The 24,198-nt window shown below is 39.6% G+C and overlaps 2 protein-coding genes across 8 annotated transcripts in view; one reads left to right on the top strand and one right to left on the bottom strand.

Annotated features, from left to right (window-relative positions):
- SYNJ2 (synaptojanin 2) overlaps window positions 1-10,204 on the top strand; it is a 60,342-nt gene extending 50,138 nt beyond the window's left edge. For 2 of the 3 annotated variants that reach the window (XM_058168671.1, XM_058168690.1), the window contains exons 21-27: window positions 290-458; window positions 659-838; window positions 1,934-2,068; window positions 3,153-3,265; window positions 4,212-4,320; window positions 5,505-5,707; window positions 7,474-10,204. In XM_058168671.1, coding sequence (XP_058024654.1) covers window positions 290-458; window positions 659-838; window positions 1,934-2,068; window positions 3,153-3,265; window positions 4,212-4,320; window positions 5,505-5,707; window positions 7,474-8,232 — 1,668 coding nt within the window. In that variant the 3' untranslated portion in view covers window positions 8,233-10,204. The remainder of the gene's footprint in view (window positions 1-289; window positions 459-658; window positions 839-1,933; window positions 2,069-3,152; window positions 3,266-4,211; window positions 4,321-5,504; window positions 5,708-7,473) is intronic. The other variant, XM_058168680.1, reaches the window with a different exon arrangement.
- Window positions 10,205-10,265: 61 nt separating this feature from the next.
- The window catches only part of SERAC1 (serine active site containing 1), a 30,819-nt gene continuing 16,886 nt past the window's right edge, over window positions 10,266-24,198 (bottom strand). For 3 of the 5 annotated variants that reach the window (XM_058168707.1, XM_058168716.1, XM_058168698.1), the window contains exons 12-17: window positions 22,813-22,954; window positions 20,943-21,043; window positions 18,695-18,792; window positions 15,912-16,094; window positions 13,891-14,034; window positions 10,266-12,614 (exon numbers count right to left, since the gene is read on the bottom strand). In XM_058168707.1, coding sequence (XP_058024690.1) covers window positions 12,475-12,614; window positions 13,891-14,034; window positions 15,912-16,094; window positions 18,695-18,792; window positions 20,943-21,043; window positions 22,813-22,954 — 808 coding nt within the window. In that variant the 3' untranslated portion in view covers window positions 10,266-12,474. Of the gene's footprint in view, window positions 12,615-13,890; window positions 14,035-15,911; window positions 16,095-18,177; window positions 18,793-20,942; window positions 21,044-22,812; window positions 22,955-24,198 lie in introns of those variants that run through there. The other 2 variants (XM_058168730.1, XR_009153401.1) reach the window with 2 other exon arrangements.

Below are 24,198 nucleotides of genomic sequence, written 5' to 3'. Positions count from 1 at the left end.
TTTCAATATTTTTACAAGCAAAATCAATGGGGAAGCCAGATTCACTTAATAACCATGTTACTATCTTTAACAACTTCAGTGATTCACTTAGCAACTGTAACAAGGTCATAAAACGGGGCAAAATTCACTAACTAATATTACACTCAGCAACAGAAATGTTGGGTTCAGTTGTGGTCGTAAGTCGAGGACTATCTGCATTGCTTTGCATCGTGTTAATATCTGGGTCTTCCTTATGAGTAATAGTTTGACTGATTACAGGAAAAATAATGTATTGGGGTTTTATGTCTAGATTAAAGGCAGGATTGTGAAGATTTGTCCTAAAACCAAAGATTGGCTGAAAGGTCTTCAAGAGGAAATTGCTAGGAAACGCGACAGTATCGCTCCTATGTCACCCACAGCAAATTCCTGTCTGCTGGAGGAAAATTTCGATTTTTCAAGCTTAGATTATGAATCAGAAGGTACGTGGCCCAAGATGTAGGTAAACGTATAAGGTTTGGTCAGGAGGGCTTTTTCTCCATGGAGCCTGACTGAGATGGGCTGCTATTCTCTTTGCAGATCAATATCATTTGTAAAAAATCCACTTTGTTTTAGCTGAAATGTTGGAAGAAAACAACATTTCTTCAACTTCCTCATTCTGCTGAAACATTTTCCAATTTAGGTGATATCTTAGATGAGGAAGATGATTATTTGGATGAAACGTTGCATCCAGTACCATGTGAAACTGAAATGGTATCAACAGTGGAAGAGTCGGGAGATGGATCAGAATATGTGACCATGGCGTCTACCATGCATGCAAGCAAGTCGCATCTTGCTGGAAGAAAACCATGTCGGTATAAAGGTATCCATCCTTTCATGATGAAAGACAAATGAAACCATAGCCATATAGTAAAAGTTGGTTGGGTCACCCAAATAAGGCTTTGCTTATTGGAATAAAGGTAAGGTAAAGGTTCCTCTCACACATATGTGCTAGTCGTTGTTGACTCTAGGGGGCGGTGCTCATCTCCGTTTCAAAGCCAAAGAGCCAGCGCTGTCCGAAGATGTTTCAGTGGTCATGTGGCCGGCATGACTCAACGCCAAAGGCGCATGGAACTCTGTTACCTTCCCACCAAGGTGGTCCCTATTTTTTCTACTTGCATTTTTATGTGCTTTCGAAACTGCTAGGTTGGCAGAAGCTGGGACAAGTAACGGGAGCTCACCGTTACACGGCAGCACTTACACGGCAGCACTAGGGATTCGAATCGCTGAGCTGCTGACCCTTCGATCGACAAGCTCAGCGTCCTAGTCCCTGAGCCACCACATCCCCTTTCTTATTGGAATAAGTAAACCCAATTAAGTAGACGAAGTTATCTCTACGTTGGTTTTTCTGTTAATGACTAAGACTTTCTGGGACAGAGGGATGTTGCCCTGGAGATATATCATAATTTAATTTGAGCCCTTCTTAAGGATTAATGAGCAAACTTGATTGGGGTGGTTTAGGTGTGTGAATGTCTATGCCATCCATACCTTTTGCCTTTACTGCTTTGGAGGCATTATATGCACTCGTTTTGGAAATCTTTGAATGAACCAATTTGTTCATTGTTATGCTTTCTGAGTTGGCATTGTAGCTCAAACTTTGTGCCATCATTCATGGAGGATTAACAGAATAGGCCACTTGATTTCTGACTGATCTCCCTTATGACTAATTGTTTCACCACTAGGAATAATGACAATGACAGACTCAGTTGATTAACTCTGATACATTGTTGTTTGATAGATGTCAATGATTGAATGTGGCTCATAGAACCCTTGGGAATTTTTCCCATGTAGCAAGCACATGTTGGGTGTTGTAAGGTTATTTCTCAGTTTCCTTCCTTCCTGGATAATTTCAAGGGCAGCAATTTTTCTCAGTAGCATTTTGTTTTCTAATTTTATATTCTTCCATCATGTTCACTAGATGATGCTGACTTGGTTGAACTAAAGCAAGAGTTTGAAGAAAATGCGGAGTTCTGTCATCGCTCCCCAACCAGATCTCTGTCCGTGCCTGGTAGACCCCGGCAGCCTCAGCCCCCCCAGCGACCTCCTCCACCAGGTCAGAGTTTGTGTTCTTTCTCCAAGAATTTCTAATCAATGGGGAAAAAATGTCAGGGCTTTTGAAATGACAATCCTGAATAAACGAGGAAAGCAAGGTTGTAAATACTGTACACAAGAATATTTCTGCATGTATTTTCCTCTAAATCTTTTTTGCCAAAGCTGAATTGTGCCCTGTACAAAGAACCATTCTGGAGAACCATTTCTCCAAATTGTGCTTAAGTGTCAAGGCATGAAATTGAAATTGGTCTGGTGATATCTGTATCTGTATTTATCTGACTTTCAGCTGGCTGTTGCATCTGCTTGAACTACATACAGGTAGCCTTGACTTACAACTTACAGTTGAGCCCCAAATTTCCATTGCTAAACAAAACACTTGTTAACTAAGTTGCATCCCATTTTATGACATTTTTGGCACAATTATTAAGCGAATCATTTCAGTTGTTAAGTGAATCATGCAGTTGTTAAGTGAATCTGGCTTTCTCCCAATGACTTTGTTTGGCGGGGTACATTACAATTTTGATTATGTGACCATGGGGATGGTACAATGGTCGTAAGTATGAAAAACGGTCATATGTCACTTTTATCAGTATCATTGTAACTTCAAATGGTCACAAATGGTTACAAACAAATGGTTGTAAGTCAAGGACTCCCTGTATACTACCCATGCACATTAACAAGGTAGATTGCTGAAGGTAACCCATTTTATATTAGTAAGAAACAGCAGGAGATGTCTATGTTTCCTTCTGTAAAGTTTCTGTTAAGTTAGGACTAACAGGAGCAGAGGAATTTGCTTAACTCCTCAACAAAAAAAACTGGTTTTCCCCTAGTTATATCACTCAGAAGTAGATATCCGAGTCCAGATTCTTTTTCCCCTCTCATTTGGCCCTTGTTATAGAAGCAAACTGAACATTTCTTTAACTAATTATGACAGGAGTGTCATGTCCCCTGAACTCTGTCTCCAGTTTTTTCACAGGTTTTCAGGATTTTTAAAATCAAAAGCTGGTCAACCTGTCAATATAGGATTTGTGTACTTATATTACACCACCTCCCATTAAGAAATTACTTATGAGTTTTTCCCACAGCTGCAGTGCCCATTAAAAAATCCCCATCAGATGGTTCCATCTCTTCAGGAAACTGCTCCCTGTCCTCCATCTTGGATACAGCAAAGCTTCTTCCAGGAGCACCACAGCACCCTGTGAGTAGTTCAGTTCAATCATTTCAAGTACTGATAAGAAAGAAAAAAACCATTTTACTTAGTATAATGTTAAGCTAAGGTTCTCTTAGCATCAAAATACTAAGAAGGTTTTGGGCTCTAAATCACCGTTACCAGCACCCTAAATAGGATATCTTTGGAAAATATAAGGCACGTTCTCCAACCTAGCGTTTTTGGGATGAGGGGGACTACCATAATTCCTAACGGCGATCTACCTGGGTTGATGAAAATTATAATCCACATCCAGAGAGCACCGGACTAGGGAAGATTAATCCAATAGCTGTTCTGAGTATGTTTAAGTAGAAAGCAGAAAAAGACTATTTTAATTATTAAATATGTGTCTAGTGGCAGCAACTAAGCAGAGGAAAGGAAAATATAAGAGATCTTTCTCTATATGCTGTAAATTAAGTTTCATGAAGGCATGACCAGTAAAAAAAAAATGATGATCCCCTGAAAAAAAAGTAAGGCTACTTTCATGTTTATATACTGCTTTATAGAAGGAGCAGCTGTTGGATTTAACTTCCCTCTAGACCAGTGATGGCTAATCTTTTCCAGACCGAGTGCCCAAAGCACGTGCCCGAACCCCCAAAATGCAATGTGTGCACGGCCCCTGCACATGCCCCTGCCCCCCACATGGCTCCCTACACATGCCCCACCCCCGCGTATCATGTACTGCCCCCACGGGCCTCGCCCACATGCATGCTTGCACAGCCCCCCACATGTACTCCATCCCCTGCGCATGCATGGCAGACCCGAAGACCAGCAGGCCAGCGGGAGACACATGCGCAGCGGAGCTTAGCTGGGGCAATGGCTTGTGTGCCCACAGAGAGGGCACTGTGTGCCACCTCTTGCACATGTGCCATATGTTTGCCATCAAGGCTCTAGACTCTTGTTTTATTTCTCCTTCGTTTTTACATTTTCCTGCAAGCCAAAATCACGAACTGGAATTAGTAAACCATACAACGTAAAACAGATCAAAACCACAACCCCAGAAGAAGCCGAGGAAGCCATTCGGTGCCTGATGCAAGCAAAAGGAGGTATGGCTGGCTTTCTTTTTAGAAGCTTTGATGATATTCTTTACTTAGAAAACAAAAAAATCAAACCCACCAGTATTGGAGAGGGGCTATGTAGCTTGGCAATGGTACATGTTAAAAAGATCTGGGAATAGTGATCTGGCTCAAAAACAACAACAAAAACAAAGCAAATTTAACTAGGTTACATCAATAGAATCATGGGAATTGTTCCACTTTATTTGTTCCACTTTCCCTAAAGGGGCCTCTGGTGGCTCAACAGACTAATGCAGTCTGTTATTAACAGCAGCTGCTTGCAATTACTGCAGGTTCAATTCCCACCAGGCCCAAGGTTGACTCAGCCTTCCATCCTTTATAAGATAGGTAAAATGAGGAGCCAGATTGTTGGTTGACTTTGTATATAATATACAAATGGATGAAGACTATTGCTTGACATAGTGTAAGCTGCCCTAAGTCTTCGGAGAAGGGCGGGATATAAATGCAAATTTAAAAAAAAGTTGGGAAGTAGATTATATAATACAAAAACCTAGGATTACAGAACAAAATAGGAAATAAAAGGTAGAATAGTAAGGCTTCAGACATAGTATAGACAAAAATACGCTTTTCCAATGAAATCTTCATTTTCGCTAGAATTTTTTGCTAATAAATTCCATTCGTACAGGAACCACCATTCTTCCAGTCTCAGTCTGGTACCATCTCACAATCCTTCTCCCCAACTTTTTCTGAATTCAGTATTTCAGGACAGATTCTAGATTTAACTGCAATTAATACATCACTTTTAAATACTGTATAGTAAATGTTGATTGTCGTTTTTGCATGTTGATTTTATTTCACAATATAGATGTGAACACTTAAAAGTTATTCCTATAATGCACATCAACATATTTCCAACAAGATAAACTTTGCAAAACATTTTCTCACATTCTAAATTGAGAAGGAAGAGGTTGATGCTGAGAATGATCTTTCTATGCCAATAAAATAAATGGGGAAAAAGCGTCTTGAAATTCAAATTGTTCCTTCCTTGGTTTATCAATTAGTAAGGCTGGTAAAAATCCTTTTCTTTGGTGTGCATTTTTAGCCTAGATGTTGATAGGTGTTATACAAGCAGTAATATGCGCTGTTAAAAACAAGTGCTACTTTGGATATATTGAATGCTTTAAAGAAACCAAATACATTCTTTTGTATTTCAGTAACACCCCAGGAATCCTTAGCTTCCATTCCGGCAAGAACTCAGACTGTGACTAAACCTGAACTCACTCCCGGTGGCCCAAAGCCAGCACCTCTTCAGATCCTCCAGCCAGCCCCAGTCCTTATACCACAGCGCCCCCCACCTAAAGTCCCAACTACCAAAAAACCTGCACCTTTGCAGAAGATGGGAGTCAAGCCAGGATGTGTAAGTGTCAGCATAATGCTCTTCCCTTTGCCCAGAAAGCATCCCTTCAAATAGATTGCATATTTAGTGTTTGCAAGTAAATTACAAGAACTTCAGGGTTGTTGGTTTTTTGGTCTCCAAGATATATTTGGGAAGATAGAGCTTTCACTTTTTTCCTATAGTCCTCCTCTCCTAAAACAAGTGTAAGAAATATGTAGTGCCTAACTGAGAGCTGAGGAAAGAATTGAAAACTTTGAAAAGTTTTTCCATGATTGATGCAAGTATACATTGTGTTCTATTAAGGGATGGGGGTTAGGGAAATCTGATTCAAGTAGCGCTATTCCAACTCAGGCTAAATCAAAATCTGAACTCTCCTGTATAGCTTCATTGGTACATTGAAATGTGGAATGACAAGCAATACATATAGAAATTCTACATAAGAAAAAACTCCTCTAGGGTTTCGAAAGGAGGAGAAAAGGAGAGATGGTAGTTTGTGATGGATTGTTGTAGCTTCGAACCAAGAATTCTCTGACACAGGACTTTGCTGAAATGCTTTTTGAAGTTACTCTAACTCTAACCCTCAAATGGCCAATGCTCTTAGCTTAAAGAGCCATAGTAGCACAGTGGTTAGAATGCAGTACTGCACTTGCAGGCTACTTCTGCTGACTGCCAGCTGCCGGCAGTTTGAGTGTCACCGGTATAAGGTTGATTCAGCCTTCCATCCTTCCGAGATTAGTAAAATGGGAACCCAGATTGTTGAGGGAAATATGCTGACTCTGTAAATTGCTTAGAGAGGGCTGTAAAGCACTGTGAAGCGGTATATAAGTCTTAAGTGCTAAATGCTATTTATCTCTTGATCTCAGGAACATTAAAATGAGTATCCATGGGATTTGGAGGTAATTGCACATATGGTGGAGGGTTTTGGGCTATTATTTTTCTGAGTTGCACTGCTATGTTGTATGCCATTTACATATTGATTACGAACATTTGCTTGAGAGAGGGAAAGCAGAGGGGGAGAAATGGGAAGCAAATAACTCTCCACTTCCAATTTGTCAAGATTTCCCTTCTATTTTTTTAAAAAGCCACCTGCTTCTAAAATTCTGCAGCTTTATTACCTTCATTCTGCATGTTATGCTCCAACAATTGTAGACACAAAGCAGAAAATTCTCAGGGAAAAGGAATGTTGTAACTTTGCACCTTTAAAAATATCTAGCAACTCCTCCTTGTAATCCTAAAAATTTTATCCCAAAATGTTAACAAAACTGTTACAGCTATTTGGTGATTTTAAATTAGAGATCTAAAGATTTGAATTTCTAATTCGGGCTGGGGGAAGGGTACAGAAGGATAAAAATAGCAAGGTTTATTAAACATGAAAACAGTTGTATGGAAATATGAGGAATTAATATAGAAGATTGTCACCCTCTTTCAAAAGTTCTTGGAATTACTCTTTGCATTTTCTGTTCTGCTTAGATGCAGGGGTTTTGAAGGGTTAGGGTTAGGGTAAAAATCCTGCAAAGGTTATTATTATATTGTAAGGCTGTTATGATTACAAACCACACTGATTAAATAGTTTCTTCAAGTGTACAGGATAAGTATAGCAAACTGCACTGGTGTTTGTATTACCAGAAAAACACACACACCTGCCCTCAAGAGCAAGAGAGAAATGTTTCTTTGTTTATTAACTTTACGTGCCACCCACCTGGTCCAGAGATGACTCTGAACGGCTTGCTGTTTCTAACGAGAGGTTGGTTGAAAAACAATTAATTGTCTTTTTTTCCCCCCCTCAGCCTCATTCTCCAGAGGAGCAGCTTGAACAAACCTTGGGTCACTTCTCTGCATCATCAGAATTGAGTCTGGAAACCGCAACTGTTACTGGTTCTCTTCAGACTGTCCCCATTCCTAAGCCAAGGACAATGCATCCTGGCAAAATTGTTGAGAGGAGCAGCAGCAGCAGCAATGAAAGGCAACCAACTCCCTTGTCTCTTTTAGAGGAAAGTTCTCCTCTTACTTCTCTGAACTTGACTCAGGCTCCAAGAGTTCCCCCAAGGAGAAAGAAGTCTGCTCCTCCCGATTTTCATCTGCAAGTACTCCAGAACAGCAATAACCTGTTTCTAAAAGGGCTGACATTCAATTCCAACAATAACAACGTTCCAGCACCATGTTTTTCCACAATGAAGGATTCTGGTGCACTCCCATCTTCTCGGAGTGAATCCTCTCTTCTTGCTACAACGGTCGTGATCAGCTCAGAAGACAATGATGCTAAGCTCTTGAGGCAGACTGGTTTAGAATTAATTGGTGACCAACAGGCAGCTCCTCCCCTGCAGATTCAGCAACAGCAGCAAGCTTCAGACAATCATTGTCCAATGGAGAACAGCAATTTGTTAGACTTGGAAGTAGACTTTGCTGCTTGCCAGCCAGTGATTCAGCCATTACCAGCCAATCCACCTCCTGCTTCACAACATTTGAAACACTCCTGTCCAAAGGATTTCAGCCACTGGGTCACATTTGGAGAAGATGGCAACAGTAGTACTATATCTCAGGGTTAAGCTCTGACCTCAATTTAAAACTACAAATTCATTTATGTACTTTTTTCCTAGAAAAGCACATTTCCCCCCTAAACTTTATGATAGAAGGAACTAAGTTCAGCAAATCAGTTACGGCAGTGGTCCCAAACCTGTGGGCTTGGCAGCCCGGCAGGGAAAGGGAAACTGCATAAGTAGCGGCCTGCTGTGCGCACACACGCCAGCCTGCCACTTGTGCAAGTGGAGCTATGCACATGCAAGCGTAGTGGCGCGCACCCAGTTCCAAATAGGCTACAGTACAGGCCAGTACTGGGCTGCAGCCCAGAGGTTGGGGATCCATGATCTATGGTATAGCACTCATTTCTCCTCACCCTTTGGTGATTTCTGGTTCAAGTTTAATATTAAATTCAATAACAAGTATTTATTTATCATGTGCATGTGTGCTATAATGAGGCCTGCTTCAATTCTTCTTTACTTGCACTTTGCTCATTTTTTGAATTCCATGCCACAGGTGGCTGCTGACCCAGTAGTTCTCTACTGTAAAAAGATGGTATAGTTAATTATGCTTTATATATTAAGAGGTACTCTGTGTCATTCTTGAGCCAACTGCATGCTTAGAACCCTGGTTCACAGCCTTAGATTATTTTTATCCTTGTTATCGATGTATGCAAAGTAGGAACAAATTTGAGTTTCAAAAAGGCCCATTGGTAAGAGCAAAAATGATAATCTGATTCTGTCTAGTAATAACTATCATCAGTAATATAGAGTGAAGTCCAAGGTGGTTTTAGAAGTGGCATGGTAAACTTGGGGCTGGTAGTATCCGTAATAGCCATTCACGTTCAAGTTGTGATAGGAAACCACCTTCAGGATATTAGAAACATGCCTGTATGAAGACATGAAAATATGTACTCAGAGCAATGTGGTTATAGATCCAGCCTGTTTTGAATGGGAGCCCGAAGGGGTGAAGACAAGAGAGGTATTCCCTTACTTCATAGGATAAACCATTGTTAATTTTCTATTATATACATAGATATGATTCTGTCTGGATTATTATCAATAAGAGTGTATTACCTATGGAAGAAACTACCCATATATGATATAGGTAGGAAATACACAGGTACGTATATGAGAGGCTTCTATTCTCATTTCTAATATTTAAATCTCAAGTATTCTTAGGCTAATAAAATGTCCAGTGGGTTACTGGGAAAAAACACTAATTACTATGGGCACGGAAAGGCTAATATTTTTGTGCACAATCATTTTACATCATAAAAGATACTGTGATCTAACTTTACAGTTCAGGATCTAGGATCTGATTTGTAATTTAATAAAGAATTAAGTTGTTTTAGAAAAAGCAGCGAAGTTAACATGTATTTTAGCCTTTTTTTTATTCTGTTAATACTAAAAATGTGGTTTATGAGAAACTAGTCTTGGCCTATTCCTATAAAAGTATATATACTATGCAAGGCTAAAGGTTAATTAGCTAACATATTGCTATTGTTTTTATTAAATGAACCTTAAGAAAATACAGTTGGGAGTGCCAAATCAGGTAGGTTATTGTGGTCTCCATTCCTCTGCATCTAGGCCAACCATTACAATATTTCAAAAACTGATTCAAATAATGAAAAGGAGTATATGTAGCAGTGACATTTGTTTACTAGAAGACATAATTTTGTACTCTCTAGATAGGTTGCCTGTAACGCCCATGATCCCCCTCTCAGAAGGTTGTTGCCCTTGGTGTAGGACAGCTGGTTAGGGAAGATTGCTCTAACCCTCCCCTTTAATAAGGAAACCAGAAGCATCACTGGTTATTTATGGCTGCATCTCAAGATGAAAAATGAACACCTATTAAAAGGAAGCCTAGTATACTGTTACTGACGATATTCTCTGCAACATAGATAATTTATCAGCTTTGTGGCAGGTCATTTACATGCTAATAAAAGCATTAGAATGCAAGTCAATTGAAGTGACTTTATAAATTGCAAATGAAAGTAATTTTTATTACTCTACTCGAAGTGGTATCTGGCTGTTGGCACTATATTGTATAACTTGCTGCCTAGTGAGATGCCTCATTAAAACTTGAATCTTTCTAGTAACATACTCTGCCATCAATTGCAATTTATGCCACTCGCCCTGAGCAAAAATGGAACAGGGCAAATGTTGCAATAAATAAAAGTTGTCCTGAGCAGTTTGTTCTGAGTAAAATATAACCTCTGAAAATGTTTAATAAAAAAAAATACTGTTTAAATATAAAGTCACAGGCAATTTTGGGAAAGCAAAGCTGAATTTCAGTTACTTCATTCAAGACCAAATCATAGCCCACTCAACACCAGTAGCTTCATGATGCTATTGAGTCATGTATCCATTTAGACCAGTGCTTCTCAAATAGTGGGGCGCGCCCCCCGGGGGGGGCACGAGGCTCCGTAAAGGGGGGCGCGTTTGACCTCAGCAAACACTGTCATAACAAGCTAATGATACTATTTACAGTCGCGCGGGGGGCGCGAAAAATGTTTTCTTCTTCCTAGGGGGGCATGACAGAAAATAATTGAGAAACACTGATTTAGACACAACAGTATTCATAGATTTGACATTGTGAATAATTCACATATTTGTTTACTTCATTATGTATAAATTGCCTAGTGAAAGGTAACTTCTTGGAAAGTTTTTATTCTGGAAGAATAATTTATGGTGGGTTTTTCCTAAATGTGTAATGTTATAACTGCAGGCAGCAATGTAATGATCAAGTATTTTTTTATGTTTACTACATGCCCTTTTTTAATCAGCTGCAGTAGTAAAAAAAAATCAAGAGTTGCCTGAAAATGTATACACAAAATACTATTTAGTACACACACAAAAAATTACATGCTGTTTGGGGTGGGTGGCAATGGGAATATATACTTCAGATAGCTCTGACAGTTACAAAATGTTTTTGACACAAGGAAATGCAGCCAATTGATATGGATAACCATTTCCCCTTTGGCTACAAAAGGAATTTGCTTTGCTACAAATATAGTGGCTTAATTAATCATTTTAAATCATAGATAAGGTTTACAAAGGTTCTCTATAACTCCACGCCATGGTTTGAAACATCTGACAATATCAGTGGTGGCTTCTAACTCAGTTATGGCAGTTGTTTTATCACTGGGATATTAAACAAATGGAACATAAAAACAGGACAATCTTCAGGAAGATTTTTTTTTTCATTTACGTGAAAAATTAAGCAATGGTTTGGCTTCATGCTGAAACTGAACAACTGCTTTATACATTATATTACTTAAGATTCAAAATACTTAAATGGCACCAGCCAAAGGAAAGAATTTCTACCCTCCTGGAATGTTTCGCATTTTCAATATAGCAATATATATTTGGCTGGCTATTCAGATTACATTGAGACTGAATTTTTATCTTCTGAGTTTTACAAAAATTTAAGTGGGTAAAGACATAATTGTGATTCATATCAAGTGTCCCCTTGACTAATCCAGCCTTCTATGCAGAATCGAGCAACAATTCTGAATCTTTGTTACTTCATGAGGCATTTTGGTATAAGATGACCACAGGAAAATCTGTTGTCATAGAATTAAGAAACTGCTTCAGTTCTTTGGAGTAAATAGTTCTGGACTTGTAACAGCTTTCCAAACACTGTACAATAGCAGATTTACAGTATACTCTTGTTTTCTGTTGGCATCCAGCTGCAAAAAAACAGATTAGGGTCCAGATTCATTTGTCATTACACATATTTTCTACTATATTTAAAATATTAGAATGTCCATAAAGAACCTGATACCATGCAATGTGGGTGTATAAGTACATCAGCATGGGAGAGTAGATTTATGACATTAGTGCATTTGCTCTCCAGCATGCACAGTATATATAGGGTCAAGTGCCCCCAGCCATCTAGTGTCAGTGACTGAATAAAGTAGTATAGGATAATCATTAATGGCATAGCAGCTTTGTTTCTAAATTGAGGAGAAAATGAAGATCTCTTTAGATAAAACACAAGCTTACAAAACAGTGAAAAGACCTTCCAGGAGCCCAGATAACTCTTTCCTTGTCAAGCATTAAATGGAACTCAAAATGAACAAAAATTCTATGTACAATGTACAATATACAACACCAGAAATACACCCACAGTTTTCCATTAGGTAATGTTAAAAAAAACAATTTGAGTGTAATAAAACAGCCGCCCTGCCAAGGACAGGCCCAGATTCAAAGAAAAGTTAAGTGTAACTGCTCCAGTAAAAGAACAAATATGCACGGCGTTGCCGTTCAGTGATTTCCCAGCTCCCTTTTTAGAGAATCTTGAATAAACTTTAAGGTTTGTTGATACAGGAAAGATTCTTTGTTCTTGGGTTTGCAAATGTTGAGATGGCTAACTTCTACCTGAATGAGTTCTCCAATGCCCAAATCTGAAACATGAAAGAAAAGAGCATTAAGATCACAGAAAAGACACAAATCACCTATTTACATTCAAGGGACTCCCCCGGCTTTCAAGGGTCTCTAGGCAAGATCTGTCTGATCTGTCTCCAAACCGGGATCAATAACAACGAATTAAAAAATGATGCTTGAACCAAATTCTAGACTGGTATATAAAACAAGGTTGGAGTAGACCTGAACATTTATTTCTGTTGCAGTAATCCATAAACTGTTTCAAAGGATGTACATAATTTATGCTTTAGCTGTTTGGGGAATATGTGCACTGGTTTGAAATAACTTTTTACACCCTTTCTACACAATGCACATTAAAAGAAAAACCACCTTGTTTTCAGGCCAAACAAAACATAATTACACAACAAAATAGAGGTAATCCTCAACTTACAACTGTTCGTTTAATGACCATTCAAAGTTCAAACGGCACAGAAAAAAGTGAATTATGGCAGTTTTTCACACTTACGACCATTGCAGCATCCCCATGGTTACGTGTTCAAAATCCTGACAGTTGGCAACTGGCTCATGACAGTTGAAGTGTTCTGGGCTGATGTAATCACCTCTTGCGACATTCCGACAAACAGCCAATGGGTAGCCAGATTCACTTAACATCCAGCCCAATTTATCAACTGCAGTGATTCACTTAACAACTGTGGCAAGAAATTTTGTAAAATGGGGCAAAACTCACTTTATAATTGCTGAGCAACAGAAATTTTGGACTTAATTGTGGCCTTAAATCGAGGACTACCTGTATAATATAAAAAGTCCCACAACATAGAAAAGCCAGAAGCAATAATTGAGGGGGAAATCCAACCCTCCTATCCCTAATTGTTTCTAAAGAACTACATTTTCTTTGACAATACAGAAACTGTCCTAGTGAAAATGTTCAAATAATTAATGTCACATTACTTAAAAGGTAGGTAATGAGCATATAAAGAAAAAAGGTGAGATAGCAAGTTACCATGGGACCTGAGGTGTAATGATGATGGATCCAGTGTTCCTCAACTGGAAGACAATCATTAATTTCTTTGATTTATTTTTTTTTACTTTTTCCATTGACTCATTTACTTTTCATTAAGATGTCTAATTTGGCCTTCCTTAAGATGTGTGGACTTCCGCTCCCAGAATCCTGCAGCCAGCTGGCTGCAGGATTCTGGGAGTTGAAGTCCACCGTCTTAAAGTTGCTGAGGTAAAGAAACATTGATATAAATGACTGAAGCCAGACATTTCCGAAGGGGAATGCTGGGATTGTCAAACCTGCAGATTCCACTGGCACGACATGCAGACTCAACATTCTGCCAACTCGTGTTGGCAAAGTTTCTGCAAAGCTTAACACTGGAAAGTTCTGGTTCTTGGCAAATGAGATGAAGTCATCATTCAGTGCTTTCAGGGCAGGCGAATCTGGAAAAACACATAAAAATGAAATGTGGATTTCTTATTTTAGACATTGCGTGTCAGGCAAAGGTCTACATTTACGCATAATATTTTTCATATGGAAGATGGATTTTCAGTTCAGAAAGGTGGCATCTGCTGCCATTTTAATACAAGCAAGGCTAGATGGTATCACAGCCTCTATTTGTTCTGGTGAAGTACATGTAGCCCTCAACTTAAACCATTCATTTAGCGACCATTCGAAGTTACAGTGGCACTGAAAAAAAGTGACTTACAACCATTCCTTGCACTTACAACCGTTGCAGCACTCTCACAGTCACATAATCAAAATGTGGACACTTGGCAACTGGCTTGTATTTAAGATGGCTGCAGCATCCCAAGGTCATGTGGCTGCCATTTGCAATCTTCTCAGCTGGCTTTTGACGAACAAAATCAATACGGGAAGCCTGATTCACTAATGATTGCACGATTCACTTAACAACTGCCATATTTTGTTTAACAGCAGCAACAAAAAGGTTGTAAAATTCCTCACTTAACAACCTCCTCACTTAGCAAGGGAAATTCTAGTCCCAAAGGTCACAAGCATTCAGTAGCTTCCTATTGAAAATAAACAAAATGGCCCACCTAAAATAGATATATCCATGTCAAAGTCTTAAGTTATTTCTCTATCCAGGAATGCAAGGGATGGAAAGTAGACTATGGAGCTCAAGGACAGAACTTCCTGTACACAATAAATTGGGGTAGGTGGGCGAGTGACACAGAACCACAGCGACTCAGAGTTGCCTTCAATTTAAATACAATAAATAAATAACAGGTAAGGTGTTATGAAATTACACTTCAGCTAAGCTTGAATTGAGGATATGTCTGAACTTAACTAGTATTCCCTTTTGTGTTCCTATTTAATATCTGCTTCACACAGTTCCTGATGTGGTCTGGGAACAAATATTGGGGATACCTTAAATCTGAACTGGCAGGTCCTGAAAGGGATGCCGTGGGACTCTGTCAGAAGCCTTTATACCGGCCTCATTTATATTTACATGAAACACAGATTTGGAGTCTAGTGGAAACAGAACAGGGATGTCATCCAACTCTACCTCCCTCTTTCTATAGGAACACTGCAGAGGTTCTGAATGGTGGCTGGAGGCAACAGTGACCTATGGGTAGATATTAAATTTAATTGAGAAGACTAAAGTGTTTCTGACTCTTGCATTAAAACTCAAGCAGTGTTGTATAGAGTTGAAATTGTCTTGAAAATACAGTTTCAGAATTTGGAGTCTTCCTGGGGCCTAATTTCTAACTAGTTCCACACAAACTGGCATTCATGCATGTTTCATATTACAGAATTGGCTGTTACATCACAAGACTTTGGGCACTGTCGTTACTTTGATTAGTGTAAATAATTTGGTTTTATTGTTAATATGTATACACATGCGCATGGGATGCGGTGGTTCAGTGGCTAAAACACTGAGCTTGTTGATCGAAAGGTCAGCAGTTCAGCGGTTCGAATTCCTAGTGCTGCGTAATGGGATGAGCCCCCGTTACTTGTCCCAGCTTCTGCCAACCTAGCAGTTCGAAAGCACGTAAAAAATGCAAGTAGAAAAATAGGGATCACCTTTGGTGGGAAGGTAACAGCGTTCTGTGCGCCTTTGGTGTTGAGTCATGCCGGCCACATGACCACAGAGACGTCTTCAGACAGCGCTGGCTCTTCGGCTTTGAAATGGAGATGAGCACCGCCCCCTAGAGTCGGGAACGACTAGCACATATGTGCGAGGGGAACCTTTACCTTTATACACATGCACACACACAAACACACAGCGAGAGAGCTATAGAAAAGAAATCTACGTTTTAAATATACACTTTCCAGAATTACCCCCAAAGAAACAAACCTTTGCTGAGCTCTTTGACTTCCACAGAAGGGAAGAGCAGAAATCGAATATTTACGGAATATTCAGCTAACCGGGAGCCGTGGTGAGGAACACTATAAAATACAATTCCCCGTGTGCTGTCCACTATGGAAGCCATTTCAGGGTCCATGGAAGCATCCAACAGCATTTTCTTGACTAGGAGGCCTGAAAAGAAAAGCCTCCATGAAACGGGAATCAATGCAGGGCAGTGATGCTTACGACAGAGATACAAGACAGAAAAATCACTCTCTCACAACTCATTGAAGACCTTCTGGCTTGCTTTCTTTACAGAAAAGGAGGGTGTCAGTCAATCTTTCCTCCTCTGGAAAAGGAGGGCCTCTTTCTACGAACCCCAGAGCACTTCTACCAAGTGCAAGAGATACCAAGTTGGCCATTAGCCCGGTCTGGTTATATGCAGATGGTACAGTTACTTAGAAGCATTATATGGCTGCTCATTTTAAGCAATTCTGGGCGGCTCACAGCAACTATAAAGCTAATAATTAAAACAATCATAAAAACAATAAAAGCTGTAAAACAATAAAACAAACAAACAAAGGGCCGTAATAGCTCAGGCTGTTAGAAGCCTGTTATTAGAACACAGCAGCCTGCAATTACTGCAGGTTCAAGCCCAGCCCGAGGTTGACTCAGCCTTCCATCCTTTATAAGGTAGGTAAAATGAGGACCCAGATTGTTGGGGGGGCAATAAGTTGACTTTGTAAAATATACAAATAGAATGAGACTATTGCCTTATACACTGTAAGCCGCCCTGAGTCTTCGGAGAAGGGTGGGATATAAATGTAAATTAAAAAAAAAAACACCCTGCAACCTAAATGTGTCCCACAGCAGGTTCAGCTATCCTTCTTTCATGCTTCCTATTATACAATCCCAGCACCTCAGTAAAATGAGAGATCCTTGAAGGAGATGGGCAGTGTAGAAAGGTGACTAATAAACAGACAGGCAGGCAGGCAGGCAGGCAGACAAGCCTTAACAAACAAACAAACCAAGTCTTAACAGCCTTCTGAAAGGCAAGAAGGGTGGAAGGCCTGTGGAAAAACACCAGTGGGAGGGTATTCCACAGGGTAGGGGCAGCCATGGCAAAGGAATGCTTCTGAGATCCCACGAGATGGCAAGATTTCAGGGAAGGGACACGGAGTGTGCGCACCCTATATGATTCAGTGGAATGGGTGGATATTTTTAAGGAGAGGTGGTCCTGCAAATAACCAGATCCTGTGCCATGCAAAGTTGACATAACATAATATCTCTGGCACACGACATATAATGCATATCTTAAGGGAAAATGGACTGTGTGTACAATTGTGTGTATAATTGTGACAACTTCTATATATCCTTTCCTGTAAACTGCTGAATGACAGGAACTAGGAGCTTAATATTTTAGGATAACTCTAAAGCCGAATGCGCTGCATATAGTCTTCTAAAGTGCAACAGTCAAAGGGTTCAATTCCTTGTAGAGGGTTTTGAAGGCCATAGAATAAAATCTGGCTCCCCAGATGAGCCCCAGTAAGATGAAATGGGTCACATTGCGCCTCCTGGTAGACAACGTAAAAGCAGTCACATTTAAAAATAATGTAACTTTCTTTTCCAAATTCTCTATGAATCTTTTTGCTTGGCTTTCAAGACAAACGGCTATAAAAGTGCAGAAACAGACTGAGGGGATGGAGGCACTTTAAGTCACATCTAGAAAGCCCATTGGCACTGTGGAGTTAATATGACATTTTTAGATAGAACCTTTCCAAGTCAGTGCATGTGAAATCTTAGCTTCTCCATTCATTTTTAAGAGGTGGTGGGTTAAAGGAAGAACAAGGGTTTGCTGGAGGGTGATCTCATGTTTTGACAGATATATGGTGGATTGCCTCCTGTGCCAGAGGAAAGAGCCAAGGCCCGGAACTTGAAATGTCAGTACTCAGAAAACTACAAACAAATAAACTGAAAGGACTATAGGGGAAAAGCCACTACTAAAAGTTCCCCTCCGTTTCCAATGAAATGGATGTGGGAACAAGCAGAGGTAACCAAATTACTATTTATTCATTAGTTTATTAAATGGTCAAGGTAGGCTTAGTTTCTAGATATTGTTTCCTGGTAAACACGGTGCTTTAAGGACACATAAATTTAATTCATCGATGCTTTCATTATGCCCCCAGCCACGCCCCCCCCCCCCAATATTTCAGCAGACGCTTTGGAAACTATAAGAAAGGGCTTAGAGGAGATGAGTATTCAAAGAGATGCTTACCATCCTGTCATGCTTGCAAAGGAAATCTACCAACAGGGTGTATTGGAACACATGAAGGGTCTAAGTTGTGTTAGCAGTGCAGTTAGGAAATAAAAGAGTGCCAAAAATTAAAGGAAGTTGGGCTCATTCAAGTTTGAATACAAACATGCTAAAGAGGCAGACAGCAACACTCCAAAATATCAGCGGGGAAGTAGGGGGTAACTATCCACATAAGGTTTTTAAGACTCTTTTCTGACATGCGTGGTATCTAGGTATAAAAATCAGAATTTTCAGTAGACAGCTACTGGAAATTCACAAAAAGCACATTGAACATTCACTAGCAACTGAAAACACACCACATCTAAACACATATCTCATGCACTACTATTACTGTAAATCCACATGGGGATAGCTTTCTATGTGGCTCAAATGACTCCCATGAACATTGCCTTCGAATGAAAGCAACGTACTATGTTTACAGGGCTAACAAGCTTGAAATAGTTCATTTTAAAGTTGATACAGAAGACGATGAATTTACCGCCCATGCTATGCGACAGCCATATGAGAGGCCTGTCTCCAATCCCAGCAGCTCTTAGTTTCTTGAGAAGCTCAGTACTTCGATATGCAAGAGATTCTCTGCAGATGAGACAGCAAAGAAAGTAAGAGAGGCAAATATAGCAACGCAACATATTCCGAAGAATCAGATTATTTCTTGGCAGCTTTACTCAAATTTCCTTAAACTCAACTTTTGCTCCATGAAAGAGGTTATCTTTTTCCACATAGCATCCAACTGTGTGAAAATGTTGGCATGTTTTAGGTCAGCAGTTCTGAAACTTTTCTTATAAGTAGATCAATATTCCATATTACTGAAAGCTTCAGAACAGTATCCCATCCAACCATGGCAACTTTAAGACTGTGTTCTTCAAGTTCTAAAACATTTAGAAATGGCCAGGCTATCTGGGAATTCTGGGAGCTGAAGTCCACAAATCTTAAACTTACCAACAGTAGAAGATCACCACAAAAAACAGGTGTAAACAACTCAGTGCCTATTGGCACTATAAAATACCTGACTTTCCAAACAGATCTCATGAGACTCTAATTTAATTAAAAACATAAACAATTACCATGGAATCACTAAATCTACTCAAGTTTAAGCATGATTAGTGAGATTTCGGGTGGAAATGGCAAGATCTGATGCAAGAATATTTTTAAAAACTTATTTTTTTTAATGCAAATTCCATGATTTTGTAGATTCTGGCTGTACAAAATGTTTTCTTCAAGTCAAATCTTGCTTAAAACAACGGTTAGCATCCATATAATCAGATCAATATGCCATATTTCACATGACGTGTATATACGGTATCTTAGAACATGTTTTCTGGGATTCTGACTGAATCCAGATTGAAACCCAGAAAGGATTCTGATTGAAACGTAAAACACAATATTTAAAAGCCATGTCACAAACATGGAAATTAATGCATTACTTAATACTTTAAATAAGTATTCAAGGTACATATTTACAGTGGTGGGATTCAGCTAGTTCGCACCACTTCGGCAGAACCAGTTGTTAACTTCCTGAGCAGTTTGGTGAACTGGTTGTTGGAAGAAATCATTAGGGCAGAGAACCGGTTGTTAAATTATTTGAATCCCACCACTGCTTATTTAACATCCCTGTTATTAAACAGTTATTTAACATCACTTTAGAGCAGTGCTTCTCAAATAGTGGGGCGCGCCCCCCAGGGGGGCCGCGAGGCTCCGTAAAGTGGGGCGCGTTTGACCTCGGCAAACACTGTCATAACAATAAATGATACTATTTACAGTCACACGGGGGGGCGCGAAAAATGTTTTCTTCTTCCTAGGGGGGCATGACAGAAAATAATTGAGAAGCACTGCTTTAGAGTAATATGAATATCAAAGAATATCTATTCCAAATACTGAATTAAGTCAGCAGCTATAATATTATCCAAGTCAAATCTCCTTTTGGGGGAACTGAGGGAGCAATTTTGGCAGCACATAATCACATTAGCTGGGACCAAAAAAATCACTGTTTTGGGAATATCAAGTCTCCCTACATCAGTGGTGGGTTTCAATTTTTTTTTACTCCCAGTTCTGTGGGTGTGGCTTGGTGGGCATGGCATAGCTTGGTGAGCATGGCTTGGAGACCGTGGCAGGGGAAGGATACTGTAAAATCTCCATGCCCTCCCCACTCCAGGGGAAGGATACTGCAAAATCCCCATTTCCTCCTGATCAGCTGGGACTCAGGAGGCAGAGAATAGATGGGGGCGGGGCCAGTCAGAATTTTTACTACCGGTTCTGCAGAACTGGTCAGAACCTGCTGAAACCCACCTCTGCCCAACATATTCTTTAGGAAGCAACCACTATCTATGTATGTGACTGCACTAGGAGTATATTGAAAAGGAGTTGACAAGATTATAGCAATTCTGCCAAAATTTATTCAATTTCGTTAAACAAAGTTAAATTTTGTTAAAGAAATCATGGATTAATGCAATGAATGAATCTACCTAAATATTTTAAGACTGATCTTGATCAATCCTGACAGGGCTCTTTTAGAGTTTACACAATAGGATCAATCTGTTATCTTAATGAAATGCAGGTATGAATTTAGACCACTCATGACACAATAAACATACATAAATGTAACATAAGTATTAAATATTAATATTATAATGTTACTATATAAGCATTATATTCACATCTAAAATGTACAAGATGATGTGTACAAAAACATAACACAGATTCAGGTTTCTACTCCCCTTATTCCTTACCTGTAGCTCTCTACAGGACATTTGGTTCTCCAGTCACTAAGGTGGGTATCATATTCCACAGAAATAATTCTAAGTGATGGGCAGTCAGATGCTAACCAAGTCTAAATTTAGAATACATGAAAACAAGACAGAAAACGATTGTGTTCAGATAAGCATTTAGGCTTCAGGTATTGCAATGAAGACCAGCAACAAATTTTCAAGCAAGCCGAGTGAATCAGGGGAGTAAACTATGATTGCAGGGCATATCATTTAAAGCAGCGGTCTCCAACCTTGGCAACTTTAAGACTTGTGGACTTCAACTCCCACAATTCCTCAGCCAGCAAAGCAAAGCTGGCTGAGGTACTCTGGGAGTTGAAATCCACAAGTCTTAAAGTTGTCAAAGTTGGAGACCCCTGATCTAAAGTGACTTGCCAGCAGTGTCTATTGCCTTAATTTCAGCAACCCAGCATTAGTCTTATATACAACCATAGTGCTTTAAATCCATAAATATAGGGCCAAAGTTTTCACTTTATTCTTCTAGGAGATAATGTTACTACGGTATCATTCTGTTTGGTGAATCCCAACCAATTACTGTATTTTTCGGAGTATAAGATGCACCCTAGTATAAGACGCGCCTTAGTTTTGGGGAGGAAAATAAGAAAAAAGCTGATTGGCAGGTGGATTGGCCTCCCGGAATACCCCTAATCAGCTGTTCTCAGAGGTGAATTTTAGCAACAGGTTCCTTGGTTGTGAGCTCTGTGCCTTGCTTTTTTTTGTTTTTCTTTCTGCCTCTGAAACTCTGTTTCAGAAAAAACTTTTTTCTGCCTCTGAAAGCCTCCGAAACAGAGCTTCAGAAAAAAAGCCTCCGAAGCTCTGTTTGGGGGCTTCTTTTCTGAAGCTCTGTTTGGGAGCTTCTTTTCTGAAGCTACGTTTCTGATGCTTTTTTCAGTCTCTGAAACCTCCGTTTGAGAAGCTGGGTGGGGCTACATTCGGAGTATAAGACGCATCCAGATTTTCACCCTCTTTTTGGGGGGAAAAAGGTGCATCTTATACTCTGAAAAATATGGTAATCAAAGCCTCTGCATTTGGATATGTTAGCAGGCTTCAAAACATATTTTAGAAAAGATCAAACTGTCACTTAATGACTTGTTACTCTTCTAAAGCAGAAATCAATGAAGTGATACCTTTTCTGGGTACAGGTATAGTAAAAGGAAAAAAGAAAATGTTTTATCAGGAGAGAATCTTGATGTACATGTACAGAAGCAAATAAGTAATAGTCTGATGTGCTGATGATTACACAGCTACTTCTGAATAAACACCTGTTCACACGGATGCTATTCTCTGTTATTTATGCATAACAGAGTATAATGTGGAGGAACTTAAGAGAAACAACTGGAAAAAATTATGAAATACTGGGTCTTATTCACTGAGATTAAATGCTTATGGAAAAAGAAATACATTGTTAAAGCAATCTTAATTGGACTCCTCAGAGCAATACCTAGGTGACTTTCTTGATATCTGGAAATATTGAATCTATGAGACCTGAATATCCTCACTTCCCACAAAAAAAGCCCACCCTGCTTGGAACTGCCTATAGTCTTAGATGCAATTTTGATAATTCTTAGCTTCTTGGTTAGGACTTGAATTATTAAGTTTTTCCCAGTCTTAGATTGTGAATATAATGGTATAATATGGTAGATTACCCAGACATCATCATCATCATCACCCCCCAGTTAGTCCTTGAGTTTCAAAAGCAACCAGTGATCAGGACTGCCGTTGCTAAACTATGCAGTCGTAAAACATGATGGCAGGGACTTCATCGCTTACCAATAGCAATCCTGGCAGTCCTGGTTCCTTTTATAACTCAAGAGAAGTGGTTAACAATTCTTACTTTTGGCCAACATTCACTGTAGTCATCTTCCGCATCCATGTCTCTTTCATCCGCAGAGTCCTCAAGGTCCTGTTGTCGCCATGTTTTAAATGCCGCTCCCAAAAGGCCATGAACAAAAAGGACATCCGCTTTAATGGGCTCACTGGTAGTGGAGAGAAGTGATAAAAGAAAAATCCATTAATAATGAGAGGATCTAGGCCAGGGGTGTCCAAACTTGGCAACTTTAAGACTTGTGGACTTCAACTCCCAGAATTCCACAGCCAGCTGTGAAAGTTGCCAAGTTTGGACATCTTCCCCTTCCCTCAGTTACTAATTTTCAAAGGCTTAACTGCCACAACGCTGTATAGACTAGGTCGCTCACAATTTACTGCTGACTTGAAGGCTTAAACTTTATGCATAATGTACAGTATCATCATCCTAATGGCAGTGCACAATATTATACCTAGTTCTCATTTAGAAACCACAATTAGCACTGGCAACTTGGTCATTAAAAGAAACTGTTGCTAAGTGAAATCATATCTGTGCTTATGATATTGCTTTACAGATCTGTGACAATTGCAAATGTGAGGATTGGATGTAAAGTTATTTTTTCATCACTGTGTAACTTAAGATTTGCTAAATGAGACAGTCACTAAACAAGGACAACTTGTAATACATTTATGATTGCCGCTGACACAAACGTAAAGCCAAAGCAATTTTCATATGTTGACGAACATCTATGAGATTAATGCAAAAGGTTTTGTCCTGCTTTTAAATGATCTGACCCATGCTGTGCATACCAAGAGCTCGCTAAAGTTGAAAACATTGGCTGTCTATGCACCAAAGCAATATTGAAAATCTCATTATATTTATGAAAGTTCCCTGAATTTTTTCCTTCCTCTCAGAATATAGGACAGGGAAACAGAAAGAAAAAAACTTCTTCCCGCACAACCAATTCTTCAGGCCAAACTGTTAATCTGCTGGAATACATGGCTACAGCAGCATTTGATGATTCATTAGTCAGTCTCTTGCAACTGGATCAGAGGTGGGTTTCAGCAGGTTCTGACCAGTTCTGGAGAACCGGTAGTGGAAATTTTGAGTAGTTCGGAGAACTGGTAGTAAAAATTCTGACTGACCCCACCCCCATCTATTCTCTGCCTCCCAAGTCCCAGCTGATCGGGAGGAAATGGGGATTTTGCAGTATCCTTCCCCTGGATTGAGGATGGAATGGAGATTTTACAGTATCCTTCCCCTGCCACACCCATCAAGCCATGCCCACCAAGCCATGCCACGCCCACCAAGCCATACCTAAAGAACTGGGAGTAAAAAAATTTGAAACCCATCACTGAACTGGATATCTGAATCAGCACTGCTGCAAAGAACAGGCTATATCAATAGATCAAATCA

Source organism: Ahaetulla prasina, chromosome 1 (genome assembly GCF_028640845.1).
Source record: "Ahaetulla prasina isolate Xishuangbanna chromosome 1, ASM2864084v1, whole genome shotgun sequence".
Classification (NCBI taxonomy): Eukaryota; Metazoa; Chordata; class Lepidosauria; order Squamata; family Colubridae; genus Ahaetulla; species Ahaetulla prasina.
The sequence above is the reverse complement of the archived record's forward strand: the minus strand, read 5'-3'. Positions and strand labels throughout refer to the sequence as shown.